This window comes from Pan paniscus, chromosome 7 (genome assembly GCF_029289425.2).
Source record: "Pan paniscus chromosome 7, NHGRI_mPanPan1-v2.0_pri, whole genome shotgun sequence".
In the NCBI taxonomy this organism is placed as follows: Eukaryota; Metazoa; Chordata; class Mammalia; order Primates; family Hominidae; genus Pan; species Pan paniscus.
The window spans coordinates 55,453,448-55,472,827 of NC_073256.2; the positions used below are offsets into that span (position 1 = coordinate 55,453,448).

Sequence of the window (19,380 nt, forward strand, 5' to 3'; positions counted from 1 at the left end):
ACTTTTATTAAAGGTACCTGCTGCTCTGGGTCATGTCTCATCTGTCCTAACATTGTAGAAAATTCCAAATGCAATTTCCATGAAATATAAAGGGATTTAAATGAGGGTTCATCTGCAGAATGGGTGAGAAAGAGGGAAATTGTCTTTTTATCTTTCTCTTTTCATCTGGTAACAATTTATACTCAGAGATGCCTATACAAATTCATAGAAAAAGCGCTGCGGAAAAGCTGTCAGTTTTTACTCATCAGAAATAAAGCAAAGCTTAACAGAGAGAAGTTCAAATATGGGCTCAGATGTGGATTTATCTAATAGAAACTCTATCCTAGTCTTGCCTCACCTGGGCTGGGGCCACCCTGATCTTGGGTCTAACTTCTAAGCTAGAAGATAGAAAAAAAAAATGCCTTCGTGGAGATTTTAGATTGTAAACATTGAAAACAGAGGCCATGAGTTTGACAGAGCCCATCTGTAAAGCAGCATTTAAAGGCAAACAGAACACTCTGCTCACAGCTGATCTTGTTTACCTTAGAACACAGTTTACATTCTCCTACGTAAACTGAAATAAGATTATACTGAATAGAATGATATCCTGAATTTTCATATACCTCCTTTTAAAAACACCATTTACAGATGTTTTTTAAATCATACCTATTATCTCTACTATTAAAGTTTATAATTTAATAATGACTTCATGAAGACTGTGTATGCAAAGAAGCAGGAGAGACCAGGAAGCAGAGAGAGAGGTTGAAGAATACAGAGCCTGTTTATCTTAAAACATTTCAGGGCTATTGGCCACCTAGCTGTCTTCTCTGTCTTCTCTTCCATTAAACATCAGCAGAACTCATCAATAAACACAGAGGTGTAGAAAGTTTTCTGCACAACGTGGAAGGCTTTCTAGGCATGATATTTCAAGTGTTTTATTCTTTCTTTCCTCCTCTTCCTCCCAGAGAGCTTTTCAAATTAGCACAAAGAAGTATCGCCATTTGGGCAACAGAGTGACCAGTTTTAGCCCTGAAAGTCTTCATGTCCTGGGAAACCCAAGCAAAGCAGAATGGCCGGTAGACAGTGTGTTTATTTTCCTCTTCCCAGATGGTTTCCTAAGGTTTTCCCAGATGGCAACCAAGGGGGCTTGGTGCTTTGGAAGTAACCAGGCTGCTGTCAACGTATGTCACATCCCATGAGATTTCATGGCAGGTCTTTTTAAAATTTTACCCGGTAAAGGAGTAACAGCAAGGATTAAGTGGCTAAGCTGGATGCAAGACACAGAGCCTGGTGCCTATTTCACTCCTCATGGAAAAGGAAGGAATCGCAGAGGCCTTTCTAACAGGGACGGTGAATTATGTCCCCATTTGCTTGGTCCTGAAAGTTTCTTGGCGCTCACAGGATCTCTTTTCAGCTTGCTTATACACAGGTTTCTGGGGAAATGAACTATATAAAATTATCAATTTTTTTAAACCTTAAATTTCCCTCCAAGTTAAAATAAAATGCCTCATAATGAATAAACAGCAATGAGATGAAATCCAGAAAAATTAAATCATAATGTGGCCATAAAGATTAGGCTCAGTTTTTAATATTTGACTACAATATGTGTATAGGTGTGGGAGGGGGTATGTGAGTAGGATCAGATGGGAAGCACTGATTATGTAACCTGCCCTTACATTCCCCAATTTTAGGTGATTTTTTCCCCCCATAACATACAGAAGTCATCAGAATTGACAATAAGTGAGTATTTCCAAGTCAGGTGTAAACTGAATAGCCTTGCTATTTATAAAGTCGTTGGAGAGAGGGCAGATGTAGCCTTTGATATACAAAAATCTCAGAACCATCAAAGGCATCCTGGGACACAGGATTTTTTTCTTGATTTTTGGCTAGAACTTGACTATTATGTTCAAGAGACAGTCACAATGGAGTTTTCAAAAGATTGAACCAAGAAAGCCCCTCAAACTGCTGGACACACAAATGCTTTTCCCTCCTTCTATATATGTTAGAACTTCATGAAAGTTGTTATTTTTGTAAAACTCAAATCTTGCCCCAAAAATATATTGCTCTGCATCCAGGCCAGAAAACTCTCTTAAGAATTTACAAGCCATCTGTGGGGTTTTAAGGAAATTTCAAGTAGAATGGTCATAAGCCAGGATTTCCTAACACAGCCGAAAATGAGGTCTACAAAAGAGAAAAAAAAAAGGAATTGTAGAGGCTTTTTGAACTTTCTAATAAATATTGTGAACAGTGGAAGATCTCATTTTTTGGCAGATCACCTTCAAGAATCATCTGAGTCGAATCTGTAAGTTGGAGAAAATAATGATGACAAATTTACATTCTTGGAAACCATGCCTCCTGGCCTAGCACAGTGAAACCTAGTCCACCTTCTTAATAGAAGTTTTCTTACATGGTTTGGTCTCTCTCTCATCAGGTGCCATGACTGGCAACCAAAGGCACAGGGTTTATTTATTTTTTCCTTTAACTGATAGGATTTATACAGGATAAGTTGCTAGGAACATGGGAGAATAGAAGTTCTATTCAGAATGGTCGCAGAAAACAGAGCTGCCTTTCCCTGCTGGAACACGTTCAAGTGACACGTTCTGCTCATGAGGCAACACGTTCTGCTCATGAGACACAGTCTTCATGCATATCAAAGCAACCCAAAGAAAAGCAGTCATTAGAAAGGAATGCTGATGTGCGTGCTGCTCTACACAGCCACAAGTGGACAGGCTGCAAAAACTGTTCTTATCCAGCAACTTCCAAAGCTGAAAGCTGGAGATGGGACCCTGAGAACATTTCAAGGTTCATTGCTTCCTGGATGCTCCCAGACAGAAATACAACACGCTGTTGCTTGGGCAGTAAGAAGCAAGACTTGTGACCAGGGAACCAACCCCACTATTATCCCAAACACATCCTGCTGAAGGCCACCCCACACAACTCCCACCACATTTCTTGCCAGTCTCTCCTACAAAGCCCCCTCCACCTTGGTCAGGCTTTGACAGGTCTTTTTTGACCTGAATGGTACCCCGTGGCTACCTTTTCCTGCTATAGCATAACCTTTATGTTCTATTCCTTGCTTCCATGTTCTAAGACTGCTAGTGCTGAACATTCCCATAGATGATTTATTAGTCTCTTTAGTAGAGTATGTTTCTATGAGGATCATGACATTTGCAAAGCATATGGCAGAACGGAGCTTTAGTTAAGGGATGGTGATGTAAATTGCATTCGGTTTTGCTTTGGCAAGGACACCAGATGGATGCCTTTATGATGAAGTGGGTTTCCTCCAGCATTTTTTAAATATCGGTCTCCAACAGGTGTTTCCTTTAAGGCATATCTGTTTTTCATAACATTAGAATGAAGAAAAATGTTGTCTGTGACAGCTTGTATACATATATCACACTTTTATTATGATAAAAATGTACAGTGATTGATTCCCTATTCTGAGTCATGTTAAAATGTGCTTGGGAGAAGATCATCTTAAATTTGCCAATAGGGCATTTAATTACCAGACCAAAGACTCTTCATTTATCATGAGGGTGGAGAGGGTGGAGAAGGAGGGGAAGTAGAGACAAGCTGAAGAAAGTGACCAGAAGGAAAGTAGTAGTAGCAGCTGTAGACTTGAGTGCTGAGGGCAGACAGCAGGGAACCACCTAAAAGGTAACATAGCTATTTCCAAATTGTTCTCAAAGAGTCCCTGAAAGACAGTCACTACCAACTTGGTCATGATATGTAAACACATGTTCTGAGGATCCTAGGGAGAGTGTCTAGGAAGCGACTCTTAGATAGAAAGAGGTTCTACGGATGAATTATATCATTCATCAATGCTCCAAATCCTGATGAAAATCAAGACCAGACTCAGGTATTAGCTGTGCTTGCTGGTGAGTCCCATTAACAAGCTTGGCATAAGGCTGCCATCAGGGTCCTGTCTGGTATGATTAAGAGAGCCTGTGGGGCTTTTGGAACTTGGTGTTGGAGCACATGGCTTATAGATATTTAAGTTGCCAAAAGACATGTTAATTTGAATGAACAGGGTAACCCATTTTGGTCAAGCTGACCTTGAAGCTTATATGTTACATTGTCTAGCTAGGCAAATGATTAGAATTCACTAAACCCACTAAGTTTAGAGGTAGTTCTTAAGTGCAAGAGGAGATTAAGGATTGCATCAAGACGTTGGCCACTCTTATTAGGAATTACCCTCTCTGACTTTCCAAACCTGTTTCTAGTATCCCGTTCCCCCTACCCTGGCTTCCCCTTCTAGGTCCTCTCTGTCCTATTACTTTAAGTTTGACACTTCAATCTAAGTTGGAGTAAGTTCTTTTGTCTGAAAAAAAAATAAGATGTAAGTTATCAATTTAGAAGCTAGCCTGCTTGAGGAAAGCAAAATTGCTTGTCATTATGTTGAGGTCTGAGTTTGGGGGCGAGGCATTGAATAATAAACTGTATTAATTCACAAGGAAACCCCCTAACCCTGCAGCATGAAGGGGAATAGATTGTATTTCTCCCAAGATGTAGAGTAAAATCGCATGGGAGAACATTGTTATCAGTCACATCTGAGATGAGCAGGACTGAATCTGTAATGTGACACACAGTACAGTATATTCCAAAAGGCGGTAGGGGACAATAACAGATACTTTTAAATAAATAAAATAAGTAAGTGTGTAAGTAAATAGTAAAAGCTTTTGTGGTCAGATAAGTTGTGAAACACTGGATTATACAGTTTTTAAAGGATTTCTATATTGCAGAAATCCTTTTATATGCTGTTGTCAGAACCTTTCACAGGCCAAAGTGCACTGTGACTATATTAGTTCGTTCTCACGCTGCTAATACTTGAGACTGAGTAATTTATAAAGGAAAGAGGTTTGGTTGACTCAGTTTAGCATGGCTGGGGAGGCCTCAAGAAGCTTACCATCGTGGTGGAAGGGGAAGCAAAGAAGTCCTTCTTCACATGATGGCAGGAAGGAGAAGTGCACAGTGAATTGGGGGAAGCCCCTTATAAAACCATCAGATCTCCTGAGAACTCACTCACTATCACGAGACCAGCACGAGGGTAACCATCCCCATTATTCAATTACCTCCCACTGGGTCCCTCCCATGACACATGGGGATTATGGGAACTACCGTTCAAGATGAGATTTGGGTGGGGACACAGCCAGACCGTATCAGTGGCTGTCAAAGAGGGGCCATTCCTCTCAAACTTTGGTTACTCCTAGGATGTCTCCAGTTACTAATGTACCATGGAACATGTGTTTTGCAAAAGGAATTGGTGTTAGAATGAGATGGACTTATGCCCTGGTAACAGCTATGAAATCTCAGTGGCTGAGCACAAGAAAGGTTTATTTCTTGTTCACATTACATGTCCAGCACAGGCCAAGCAGGCCAGGGCACTCAGCTCAAGGTGCCCACTGGAGCAGCCAGGCTAGGAGAGACCCTGAGAACTTCACCTGAGAGCTTCTCATTGCCTGGCCTGTCTCTTCTCACATTTCATTGGACAGAGCTAGTCACATGGCCCCACCTACCTATCCCTACACTCAGGAAGGAAAGCAGAACTGGATATGGTGAGGTTGGTAACCTCAACTTCAACAGTCTATTCAAATGCCAGTTTTGCACTTTGTTAGCTCTTTGACTTTTATCCATAAAATAAGGGCGGGTAGTCTTTAAAGTTTCTGGCAGAGACAGAAATGCTCACTGAACATTTCAAGTTACTTCCCATGTTCCCCAGGCCTCTTAAAGTCAGCAGGAGCCATGTGACTAATTTTGGCCAATGAGATGTGAGGAGAAATGAAGCGAGTCACCCTGAGCCAAGGCAGTTAGAGACCTAGGCTTGGTTCTCCAGTTCCTTTCTCCTCTCCTGCCTGGTGACTGAGGAGGATGCATGTTCCAGATGTTGAGGCCGTAAGATGGTAGAGCCTCTGTCCCGCAGGCTCCAGATGGCTGTGTGGAGGAGAGACACCTTTTCATCTGAGTAAAATATATAGTGTAGGTGACAAGAAGTAAGCTGTGTTGTGTTAGGCCCTGGGGATGTTGAGGTTGTTTCTGCAGTGTTAAGCCTAGATTTTTCCTGGCTGATATAGGTCTTTCTAATCCTCGATTTTCTGTAATTTGACAAGGGTTTTCTTATTCTCTCACAAGCAAATATGAATTCCTTAGGATGAAAGTGGGATTTTTCAAAAGAACATCCAACCCTGTCAGGGATTGAATACATTATGAAACAAGCTTGTGTCTAACTGCAGTGTGGGGTGACCATGGGGATGACATTGCCAAGACTTAGATCAAGATCAGAGCAAAGTCTAGGCAAATGCAGACCAGTGATGAAAGCTTTAAAGAATGCAAAAAGTATTTACTAAATCAGGATGTTTCAACAGGGACCCATTCAGAAAAATACATGGAAAGGAGACAGGAGGAAAATAGGCTAAGGAGAGAAATATCACCCATGATTGAATCTCTCACAGCTGTTTAAATTCTATATTCAGGTGCCCAAAACACTGCTCATGATATCTGCCAATGGATAACAGTATCATACAGTATCAAAATTAAAAGCAGAAATAACTATCTTCAAGGTACATATAATCTAAGGCAAAAAAAAAAAAAAAATCCTGATGTGGCTTTTGCCCAAAATGCTTAGTGTGTCTTCAGCTATGATACAGTCTGGGCTCTTGGTGCTCTTCAGACCTAAGCCTTTATTCTAGAGTCTTACAGACCTGAGGTCATTCTACTTATGCTATTCTCCTCTTTGAGCTCAAGGCTCTGATGAGTTTTACATCTCGGCTTTGTTACAGAGGAGCTCCAAATAGTCTCAAACTAACTCTCCATTCTTCCTATTTAGGACTCTTCAACATGATGTAGAACAAGATTCTGACCAGCTTGATAGCAGTGGGATGTTTCACTGGTGCAAACCAACCTCTTTGGACAAGGTGACTCTGGTAGGTGATCTTGCATCATCAAATCTCAAATAAGATAAAGCATTTCTTAGGGTAAATGATGTTCTTGTTAGTCATAAGCACCTGTCACTTCTCTTTGTAAACTGTGAATTTGTCAAAAAAAGAAAAAAACCCCACATCCCTCACCAGCCATATGAATAATATGCAAAGTAACACATGAGGCATTTGACAAAGCCTACATGAGAAATATGCTGGAATTTCAAACAATTATATGTCTTCAACTATTTCCTCTCTCCTTTGACAGTTTAGCTGACTCAGTTATTCAGAATAATGTTCTCCTGAAGTTTTGCTGTTTTCCTAGTAAATCTAATTAATTTAAATGAACGAGGGAAACCTACTGTTTACAAGGACTCTGCAGTCTTTTTTTTTATGTAAATAAGCACTTTTCTAATGTATTGGTTTTGAAATTGAGATTTTTCTGTAGTGGTTTTTCTTAAAGCTGGCTCTACTTAGATTTAACACATTAGCCAAAAATATGCCTCCTAAACACTCCATACAACCGGGGTGAATCTTTGTAGATATTACAGTCACGTCCTTGTCTCTCTTCTCAAAGAGACAAACTAACTCAACTCACAGAAATGCCTGCAACTAAGATGGAAAAAGTCTTGTATCCTAACCCAGGGTCTGGCACCTGCTTTCTAGATGCCCACCTACTGTAATTTTCTGGAATTGGAAACTCAACTATAATCTTAGTGGTTTACCTTACAAGTAGTAGCTGATAAATTTAACTAATAAAAATGATTGCTTGCATGCTGTATGAACCCTATATATATTTTTTCATATATGACTAATTGATACTTATATATATTTTCTTGCTTTCCAAAAGTATTTTAGTTCACTTTTTTTGATAGATGCACAAATGCATACATACACATCTTTGTGGCTCAGCGCCAGTGTCCTGACAAAATATATTTCAACTTTTGTAAAAGCATGATCCATCATTTGATTAGAAACACGAAACTGTCAGAGCTGTCATACCAACTGGAAGACTATTAGGGTTGCTGAAACTCACCATTTTAGCAATTATGTCTTATTCTGAATTATACGAAATAAACATCCGTTGAGCAGGAAGCCAAACATATTTTCAGTGGGAGGCAAATCTTTAGAAAGGTCAGGAAGTTGGTTGCAGATTGAGACATTTGAGACCAAAGGATGGAAATAGCAGAAGTTTTATTAGATCATATTTATTAAGAATGCAGACAGGTTGCCATGATTGATATTTCCCCTATGATACCTTGATATGGAATATAGTTCAGAATACCAACCAGGTCTTTTGTTAAGTTTAGGATGCCTTCTAGCTTTAAAATTGCTAAGGAATTTGAAATGTGTGCCCCTAGGAAAGAAATATCTGGATTGCAAAATTCGGGGTATCTTTAAACTTGGTTTCATTTGCAAAAGGGTCAAGTAGAAATGATCAATTTAAGTTACTTTGAACAAATAGGACATCCTCTCCTTCCTCCAATAGTCACCATCTTTCTTAATCAGGAGACAGTTTTGTGCCACAGTTTCTTGGAGAAATTGCCTCTCTAGCTGTGCCCATTAATGCACTTGGCCATGTATCTTGCTTCTAATTGTTTAGTTCTACTCAGAAGAGCAATTGTTGGACTTTAGACATGTTACATTAAATACCGTTAGAGCCTTCATTATTCAAGTTAAAACTAATCCGATTAGCTAGAGACAATTATTTAATAGATTTGGTTAAGATTCATATCACTCTAGGAAGGCTCTCCAGACAAGTAGCTTTATTTCCCCTCGCAGGGAGATCTCTCTTGGAAGGAGGGTACAGTACAGTATTTCCCAGTGTATGCTAATTTGGTAAACTTTAATTGTTGAAATGTCAGATGTTACTTATTTATCCTGTTAGACTTTATCAATGCCTGTTTTGTAGAAGATTGCCATTTAACCCAGCAAAGGACTGGCATAAAGAAGAATGATATATCCATTTGAAGTATTCCGAGTCTTTGTGTGTCTAGGAATGCAGGGAATGCTCATGCTGAAAATTAAACTTACTCTGTACCAGCTTCTAAATGTCCTCCTTTGAAAATATAGAAATTCAATAACTTTTAGATTTGATTGATAGTTATTGAACAACTTTTAGTGAGTTAAGAAATAAACATTTTGAATATATTATGTCCTACAACAAAATTAACTCTTTGGTTTTTTTTTTCCATTTTAAACACAAAGAAATTGAGAACCAGAGAGGTTAAGTAATTTGCTCAATCATATAGCTAACAATAGAACGAGAATACAAAATCATGTCTTCTGACTCCGAGTCCAGGGTTCTTTCTGTTACATCCCAATGCTGTTAAGAGGAGACATTAGCCATACTCTGAAAGAAACCACACATAGGCTTACAATAAGTTTCCCACAGGAATATCATTCTTTAAAAGTTACATTTATTGTTTTTATGAGTCTCTATGACTGTGGGAGAAACTTAAGTATATTCCATGCATATTCTTTTGTTTTCAACTTGGAGACACAAGGGCATTGTTAACAATTGGCAATGCTGATAGTAGTATGAGACATATTCAAATGTTTGAGATCAAATGAAATTTTTTTATTATACTTTAAGTTCTATGGTACATATGCACAATGTGCAGGCTTGTTACATATGTACATATGTGCCATGTTGGTGTGCTGCACCCATTAACTTGTCATTTACATAAAGGAATATCTCCTAATGCTATCCCTCCCCCCTCCCCCCACCCCATGACATGGATGAAGCTGGAAACCATCATTCTGAGCAAACTATCGCAAGGACAGACAATCAAACACTGCATATTCTCACTCATAGGTGGGAACTGAACAATTAGAACACTTGGACACAGGATGGGGAAATGAAATTTTTATAATATTTCTTTTTCTTGTATGCACTTTGCGTGATGAATCTCCTTGATGCAGGAGTCTATAGAATCAGTTCAGTATATTCAATTGAACCATATGAAATTGCCATTGTTCAACCATTTTTGACCCATAAAAAGGTAAATTCATGTGGTTCAAACTAATGAATGAAAACCCACTTAATACTGCAATATGTTATACAGCTTGCTGTAATTTTCAGGACTCACTAGAAGACATAATTTAGCATTGAATCTAGAATGTCTTAGGCTTTCACTGAATTTTACTATGGCACATACAAGGCTAAAAATGTGAAATAAAAATCAAGAAATACTTTCTCCATTTGGTCTAATGATTTCACACCCTGAGGAATGATGCTAATCTGAGTTTTAGTTGATGCATTCCAAGCTAATAGAAAACTAGAAAGAAAGTGAAATAAAAAGAAATTCCACAAAAAAGTAAAAGGTGTAATTGCACCACTTGTGCGTGAGTTCTGTTTTTTATAAACATTTTGCAAAATTCTATTCACCTTATGAAAGTAGAGCTGTGGATGTACCTAGAAGAATTGGGAGGAGAAGAGGGGGCCTACTTGGAGGGATTCTCATCTTGCTTATGAAAATGACCAGACTGTGGCATCCTTATCCTTAGAAACGAACTGACAAGTCAAAATATAAGTTTCGGAACCATATTGTAGCATGTGTATTTGGAGATGCCCACTCAGCCCCGATGGGGCTTCGGAACTTTGTAATGCCCTTGAGAGCCAGCAACTATACCAGGAAGGAGCTGAAGGACATAGTGTTCGTTGGGTCTCTGGACTATCTACAGAGAGAATGGCGATTTCTCCGGAATTTTCCCCAGATATACATTCTGCCTGTAAGTATTATATAAGGAAAAGTTAATATTTATAAGGATTTCAATATTAATAGGATTAGAATTAATAATGATAATAATATTGCAGTTCTACAGTGCTTGCCAGATGCCAGAAACTGTTCTAAATATTTTACCTATATTAATTCACTTAATCTCAAAACCACCCTATGGGGTAGATATTAAATTTATTGAACTTTAAGCACTGGAAGAGTGAGTAACTTGACCAAGATTGTACAGCCAGTAAGTAACTAACAAAATTAAGATTTAAATCCAGATGTTGTGGCTCTTGAGTTAATGCTCGAATCACCATGTTTTACGGTCTTTGTACAAATAAGAGTTTCTCTGCATTTCTGAGTCAGATTATAATTTAATGGCTACACCTAAGCTAATACTGGCCAGCATTTGTGCTCTAGCTTTTTCATCTTTTCTGGAGACATTTTATATGGACCATATAATGCCACATGGTCCCTGATAGCTGTATGGAGAGGAGGGATTTTGCTTATGTGGTATTGCGGTTGCAACTATATTTTTCCTGAACTTGCATAGATCTATGTCCCACTCTATGCCACCATTTCACTGGTTGAGGAGTCCATTATGTACACTGTGAAATGCACCAAAGCATTTCATTTTCATGAGATACGCACCAAAGCATTTTCATAATGCTGGCAATATATTTGCAAGTAATGGCAAAAACCGTGGTTACTTTTGCACCAACCTAATGTAAGGAATATTTTTCAAATTTCAAAAATAATTATCTCAAGAAGCAAATTGCATTTGCTTTTTTAAAAAGCCACTGTAAGTCTCCCTGTACTACCGCTCCTGCTTAAGTCCATTGAAAGGAAGAAAATAAGAGCAAATCTGATCCAGCTAGTGTTAGGAACTACCACTATATTAGACTCCAACCTACCGGAAGACAGTACCAGATTGATCTCTGTTTTTCCACCAAAGAAAGAAGCGACTGCCACTTTGCTAGTTAACCCAGAGAGTATAAGTAGGGCCAGCTGTTTGTACTAGCAATATTATGAGGATGTACATTTTGCCTCTAGATCCATAACCTCTCTTTTCTCTGAATTTTTTTCCTCATCACTGTTACCCTGACCCTACTCTCTTCTTCCACCTGAGTCAGTGGCACGGACTTACGTTCCTCCCTCCCCACTCTCCTCTGTCTCATCCAAACTTGCTTTCAGGAAAGAATCTATGAAATTTATTCACACTAAAATATTAATGTTTGATAAGGTTAAATGTGTCAGATATGAGGTAACTAAGTTTTAAAATCAAGTCAGCAAAGGTTGGAGCTCAAAGCTCAAAAATTACATCACTCACAAAGAGCCACCACCATGAGCCATGATATAACATCCCTCCATCCGACAAGTGCCTCCTCTCTGTTTTCCTCTCATTAGGGATGTGCACTTTATTCTGGAGACCTCCATGCGGCCAACATAGAGCAATGCTCCATGTGTGTTGTCTTGTCCCCCCCACCCAAGCCATCAAGCAACCAGACTTTGGTAGACACAGAAGCCATCATGGCAACCCTCACCATCGGATCCTTGCAAATTGACTCCTCCTCTGACCCGTCAACCGCAGTGTCAGGTGAGAACAGCACCCCTGAAAAGAAGAAACTAGGATGTATGGAAAAAAAAGAGAGAATTAACTCCTCTTTGAAGTATTTTAATTATGGGGAGCAGGAGGGTGGGCCAGATGTCCTCTGAGGTCCCTTCCAATCCTGAGAATCCCATAGTAGAAACAGCCCAGAGTTCAGTGCTCTGGAATTCTAAGTCAAATGGATGACGGTGTGCATCTTCTAAATGGAATGCACTTAACACAGTTTTTTTTAATTTTTAAGGAAAAAATAACACAATTTTGAAGTGTTATCATTTTTGTTGTTATGATCAGTGAACGTAGCATGTGGTATATTATTTTAATTAATGAGGTACTACTATAGTTATTATTATTATGAAATTCTCATTGGATCTTATAGATCTAATGCAATCAAGGTCAAATTGTTAGTTTTGTGGTTGAGAGAATGAACCATGATTCTCTTTTACTTTTTGAGATGATTTCAGTATATGAATTTTAGAAGACTAAGATCTTTTCTAACAGCTATAGACTAAAACTGTCATACTTCAACTTCAGACTAGAAGGAGATGGTGAGGGAGATGCAAGGGTCTTTCCAGGATGGGGATCATGTCTTTTTTCCCTTTGTGTTTCTCTCAGTGCCTATTGCAATTACTGTCATTCGGTTGATGTTTAACAAATACTTGTTGAATTGCAGCAAATGAGCTGTGACACCTGAGGAGCTTCCACACATTTCTCTATGCTCAAAATGTGCCTATGGTCAATTCCCATGACAGAATTGTGATTTTCCTTCTCCCTCAAAAAGGGAAAAAGCTTATACATTAGTCTATTTCTAAAAATTGACTACCATCCCCTCAATCTAATCTAAAAGTACTATTACTGAAGAATTTTCTGTATCTAAAACAGATTTCCAATTCTAGAAATAAAAGTAAGTCATGACTGGAATCCCCTGGATCAAGCTATGTTCCTTGGGGACAATTGATTCTCTGTATCAAGATCAGGCACTCAATCCTTGGGCCATGCAGCCTCTGACCACAGCTGTCCCACTTTGCATGGCACTTGAAGAGGTTAGCATTTAAGGCATTGCAAGGCTTTTCATGATAATGGCTGTCGATAACAATGTTCGTGATTGAAACTGGGAAACCAAAAATCTCTCTCTGACTCCTAGACACTGTTGCTATGCAAGAAAATATAAGGTTATTGGCACAAAGGAATAAAACAGTAATCTAATCTTTGGAGGGCAAACTGAGTCAGCTATTAGACAGACCTTCACTAAGCAACAAATCCTGACCCAGAGACTAGGGTTTCAGGGTGTTTTCCAAAGCAGAGCTAATAACAAGGCACTTCATGAATATCAAAGTGCCATGAACAGCCAGACTTAGGAGCCAGACTCAGCATGAGCCCTACCTCTGCTGAGCAAATCTGAAGATTCATAAAAGTGCTGTTTTGTTCTGCCATAGGAATCCTTAGCTTAGCAATTAGGGTCACTCCTTGGATTCACTCATCATTTGTGTGTGTGTGTGTGTGTGTGTGTGTGTGTGTGCATGTGCATGCTTGTAACTGTCCATAATTGGACAAAGAAGAAGTATTCATTTTAAAAGCAGTATAGGCAGGGCGCGGTGGCTCACGCCTGTAATCCCAGCCCCTTGGGAGGCCGAGGCGGGGGGATCACAAGGTCAGGAGATTGAGATCATTTTGGTCAACACGGTGAAACCGTCTCTATTGAAAATACAAAAATTAGCTTGGTGTGGTGGCGCGTGCCTGTAATCCCAGCTACTCGGGAGGCTGAGGCATGAAAATCCCTTGAACTCAAGAGGCAGAAGCTGTAGTGAGCTGAGATCGTGCCACTGCACTCCAGTCTGGTGACAGAGCAAAAAAAAACAAAACTTATAAATCCATATACAAATGAAAATGCATGCACAATATAAGTCCAGGATAACTGACAACACCATAAGTCATTTAGTTGATGATCTAGGTGAATAGTTCTTCCTGTTATTACTATTATTGAAATTTCACCTTCTTTATGGACTAGACAAAACGTAAACCTATGATTATAATTTTAGTTTCCTTTATATCTAGTGATTTTCCTACTTTATTCATTCAATCAACAAAAAAAAAATATTGATTTTTTTATGATATGTCGGGTACTCTGTTACAGGCAAGAAGTTTGCCCTTAAAGAAGGAGCTGACTGGTTTTGGGGGAATGAGGTTGAGGAAAGAAGGAAAAAAAATTGGAAAGGCAAAGAGAAAAGGAAGGAATGTCAAAAAAATTGGAAAGGCAAAGAGAAAAGGAAGGAATGCCAAAGTATTTGAATCATTATGAGTATGAGTGTGCTTACCTGAAAAGATGAAAAGAAAAGGTTAGAGAAGAATGTGCTAAGTTGGGTTTGTTTGAATGGGATCATACCCATTTGTGTGACGGGGAAATATAGATGCAGATAGGCTCTAAGGGCACACCTAATGAAGGCATCAGGTCTGCTTATCTGGCACTGTCACATCAGTGAGGTCACATTTTTTTTTTTTTTTTTTTTTTTTGAGACGGAGTCTTACTCTGTCACCCAGGCTGGAGTGCGGTGGTGCGATCTTGGCTCCCAGGTTCATGCCATTCTTCTGGCTCAGCCTCCCAAGTAGCTGGGACTACAGGCACCCGCCACCATGCCTGGCTAATTTTTTGTATTTTTAGTAGAGACGGGGTTTCACCGTGTTAGCCAGGATAGTCTCGATCTCCTGACCTTGTGATCTGCCTGCCTCGGCCTCCCAAAGTGCTGGGATTACAGGCTTCAGCCACCGCGCCTGGCCATGAGGTCACATTTTAAGAACATTTTGAGGCAACCTGTGAATAGCAAAGGGCTATTACCCAGAATCTTCCCCAATTACTCTGGCATCATAAGTCTCTATCTGGAGTTTGTATTAGTATTATAGAAATCCCCAATCTTCACAGAAGCCTGTTTGGCTTTCTTAATCATTCTTCTCGTTCCATAATAATACTCCTCTTCCACCAAGCGTTAAGAGGTAGAACCAGGAATACACACCCCCAAGAACTGAAATTATAAAGGATCATGAGATTCTACCAGGAGGCAGAAAGCATCGTCCACAATCAGCACTAAAATAAGATTTGCTGCTAGGCAGTTTTCTATCCCTTTCACTAGGGGATAGAGTGGTTCTCAACCAGTGGCAATTTATCTCCTGAGGTCACCTTATGAAGGCTGGAGGCAGTTTTGATTTTCACCACTGTGGGAATGCTATCACCACTAGTGGGTAGAAGTCAAAGATGCTGCTAAACGTCTTTCAATACACAGGACGGCCTCACACAATTAGAAAATGTCAGCAGTACCAAGGTGGAGAAACTCCGCCCTAACCTATCTGGTGAGCCCTTTGAGGGATCAGTGGGCTTTTCCACATCTTTGTAGTAATGATAAACATAAATGTGAAGCCAAGCTAGGACCATCAAGGCTATTCACTGCAGAAATTCACCAATGGAAATTGGATGGGGCGGGGGGTTTTGGGGGAGCAGCAGAGTGAGGAATCTCTGAAGGATCAGTGAGAATGCCAGGCCTCCTGGACATCTCCATGGGAAATTTTAGGTTTTTCTGTAATACTCTAATTACTGCCCTGTCACATCACAAGGAGAACAGGTTGGCAAACCTAGGTACTGAACTAAATAATCTGTGGCATAATCTAAACATATAACAGTAATTAAGCCTGACAACTTAATATGCTACTGAAATTTAAATGTACAGAAGTAATCTACAATTAAGCAATCTTTTGTAATAGCACCCTGCCAGGCTGGAAGATTTCAGGTATAATACTGTGTACTATTAGGTAACAAAAATATTGACATTAGTAAAATGTACCCAGGCTATGATCTGACACATTCAAATTAACCATTGCTTGAAAAGGAGATGGAGTTAAGGTGGAAATTCAGATGCTGTCCTTCAGCCGGCATCAGAAGCAGATTTTCATACAGCTGCTTCAGCTGATGTGAATGTGTCTGTACCCAATTAGAACACTAGATTCTAAAAGTCAGAATATTTCAAGTCCTTTATTAGCAAAGAACTGGAATCAGAAAGTGGGGTTCAAAGGGGGATTTACCCATAGAGAGGTTTCCCCTTTGAAGAAAACTGATTTCAATATTTTATTGAAAATTCCAGTCAAACCTTGTATATTGTAATAGGGCTACAACTTAAGTAGGTACCCTGAAAAGGGTATGGGCTTTGAAGTTGGTGCTGATCAGGCTGTGAAGCCACCTCCATTATTTACAAGCCTTGTGATCTTGGGCATGGTATGTAAATCCTGGCTGCAGTTTTCTCATTCTCAAAGATGATCTCACTATGGGTAACTCACAGAGTACATGTAACAATTATATAATTCTTATCTCTTTACAGTGTCCATTGCTTACAGCAGCCAGAGATCTTTTACACATATTCATCGGATAATCTCATTTCCTTACTTTAAATTCTACAATGTTGACTCATGGCAATTAAAGGAAAATCTAGGATCTTGCAAGCCAGCAAGGAACTTGGATTCTCCCCTCCTTCACCCTTTTCACAGTGGCTATTTCCCACCATGGGTTCTTTATCGCAACCCTTCTGCCAGGATGACTTTTCCTTTTTCCTCAGATTCTGTCTCAATGTCAGAGAAGCCCCCCTTTGGGACCTTATCTAAAGTCATGTCTCCAAACTCAATGACTATCCTCTAAAGTTTGGGGTTTTCTCAAACTCACCAATATCTGAAAATATTTTGTATTTGCAACATGTGGTATGTAACTGGGGCGAGGACTGTACATAGTACTATCATGGAGTAGATATTTTAAAATATTTAAAAAGGAAGAATGGGAGGGAGGAGGAAAAGAGGAGGAAGGAAGAAAAGGGAAGAAGGAAGGAAAAAAGGAAGGAAGAAAGGAAAAAATGGAAAAAGAGAAAAGAATGAAGGAAAGGAAGAAGGGAAAAAGAAAGGAAGGGAGAAGAGGGAAAGGGAAGAGAGAAAAAAGAACAGGAGGGGAAGAAGGGAAGGAAGGAAGGAAGAAAAGGTGGGAGGGAAGGGAAGGGAAGGGAAAAGAAGGGAGGGGAAAGGAAAGAAGGAAGGAAAGAAGGAAGGAAGGAAGGAAAGGGGAGAGGGAAGGGAAGGAAAGGAAAGGGAAAGGAAGGAAGGAAGGAAGGAACGAAGGAAGGAAAGGAAGGAAGGAAGGAAACAAAAGGAAGAAAGCAAGGAAAGGGGTGAGGGAAGGAAAGGGAAGTGAAAGGAAAAGAAGAAAAGAAGGAAGGAAGGAAGAAAGGGAGGAAATGAGGAAGGGGAGAAAGAAAGGAAGGAAAGAGGAAAGGAAAGAAATTAGAAAGGAAAAAGGGAACGAAAGGAGGGAAGGGAATAGAAGAGAAGGGAGAAGAAAAGGAGGGAAAGAGGACACATGAAACAGATAAGGCATCTTAATCTGAGAATAAAATAGAACTTTAATTCCCCCAAGTCTTCCTGCATTATGGAAATCTCAGAGATATTTTTAAGGAAAAACTATTTAAGGTATTTAGATCCCATCAAGAGTAAGAATTATCAGTGAATTATGATCTCTAGCCATCTGTGTAAACCTTCCTCTTTAATAGCTGTGCGAATCCAGTTAGCCCTCTGAGCTTCCATTTCCTCACCAAAACCTGAAAAATTTTGTGAAATTCTGGAGGTCACTGATGGTTCTAGACATAAACCAAATATCTTGGGTTCTTCATGAGGAGCTTCAGTTTTTATCCTACATTCATTACTCAGAAATTTAGTAGAAATCAGAAATATATTCAGCTCTACTCTGCATTAACAAGAAGTGGCTCTTTTCCATCTCAGTAGTGAGGTGGAAAAGGTGTGAAATATTGTAGTACATAGCATTCCCTCTGGAAACAAACCTCTCTTTGGATTTCCCCTTTTCCTTCCTGGTCTCCACCTCAGTGGCTCCATTCCCTGTCATCTTCCCTTTGTCTGTTTTTCAGGGGGCCTTAGCACAGAGCTCAACTGCATTCATTCCACTTTTCAGCCCTACCAATTACCCCACTTAGGGAACAAAGGACCTTCCAAAGATTTCACTCTCTTCTAAGCAGCAGGGAATCTTAATTACAAGTAGATCTTGAAGGTTTACAATATTTTTTTCCTCTTACATCCTCAGAAAACTTTAAGAAAGTAAACAACAGTTGTAAGCACAACTTACAATGCCATTATGGTGTGTTTTTCTTTTTCTTTTTCATGGCACCCTATTTTCCCATTTTCCCCACCAACTTCTTTTTTTTTTTAAGCTAGGATCTCGGTCTGTCACCCAAGTTGGAGTGCAGTAGCGTGATGGCGGCTCACCGTAAGCTCTGAACTCCTGGGCTCAAGCGACCCTCTCACCTCAGCCTCCTGGGTAGCTGGGATTTCAGCTCTGCACTGCTACAACCAGCTAATTTTTTTTTTTTAAATTTTTGTAGAGAACAGGTCTCTCTATGTTGCCCAGGATTGTCCTGAACTCCTAGACTCAAGCAGTCCTCACATGTCAGCCTCCCAAAGTGTTGAGATTATAGGTGTGAGCCACTGCACCCAGCCTTCTATTCCATTTCTTTCCTCTTACATTTTTAGTTTAAGTTGGAGACTAAACCTCTGATGTCATACTTCTTTTTGAAACTCACCACATGATAAAGCTGTATCAGGCCAGTGCTGTGCATGCCCTGTTTTGGGGTCGAGTCTCACAGAGGTTACTGCAGTGCCTTATCTCCGAAGACAGGAGGGAAATGTGTCTACAACCTGAGCACAGAGATCAAGGGCTCTCTGAGTGACATCCCAGCTCAGGCTTTAAGAAACCCCACAGCCTTCCATATGGAGACAGGCAGGCAGCCAGTTCTGCAGAGACAACAGCAGTGCCTCAGCCCAGTGAGGAGTTCAAAGAGGCAGAGAATACCTGAAGCCAGCAGCCACTTGCAATGTGTCCTAAAGCACTCATGGGGACAGCACCACCCATATATTTGCAGTTTCCAAAAAATACTACAGGCAAATTGATGTGGTTTGAGCTACTGCCTGACTGAATTGTTACCTAGCACAGCCACTCAGTGGAGAGTAAGCATATCTTAATTGTGACATCAATAAGCAACTACTGGGAGAGCTTTGCCTTTTTTGTAAGTCATTTGAAGTGCCATTGAGAAAGAATAGACATAGCCAGGCACAATGGCTCATAGCT

The 19,380-nt window shown here is 39.9% G+C and overlaps 1 protein-coding gene across 3 annotated transcripts in view; it reads left to right on the forward strand.

Annotated features, from left to right (window-relative positions):
- KCNU1 (potassium calcium-activated channel subfamily U member 1) overlaps nucleotides 1-19,380 on the forward strand; it is a 156,120-nt gene that overhangs the window by 118,892 nt on the left and 17,848 nt on the right. For all 3 annotated transcript variants that reach the window (XM_063606715.1, XM_055116456.2, XM_055116455.2), the window contains exons 20-22: nucleotides 6,803-6,899; nucleotides 10,404-10,628; nucleotides 12,026-12,215. In XM_063606715.1, the coding sequence (XP_063462785.1) occupies nucleotides 6,803-6,899; nucleotides 10,404-10,628; nucleotides 12,026-12,215 (512 nt within the window). The remainder of the gene's footprint in view (nucleotides 1-6,802; nucleotides 6,900-10,403; nucleotides 10,629-12,025; nucleotides 12,216-19,380) is intronic.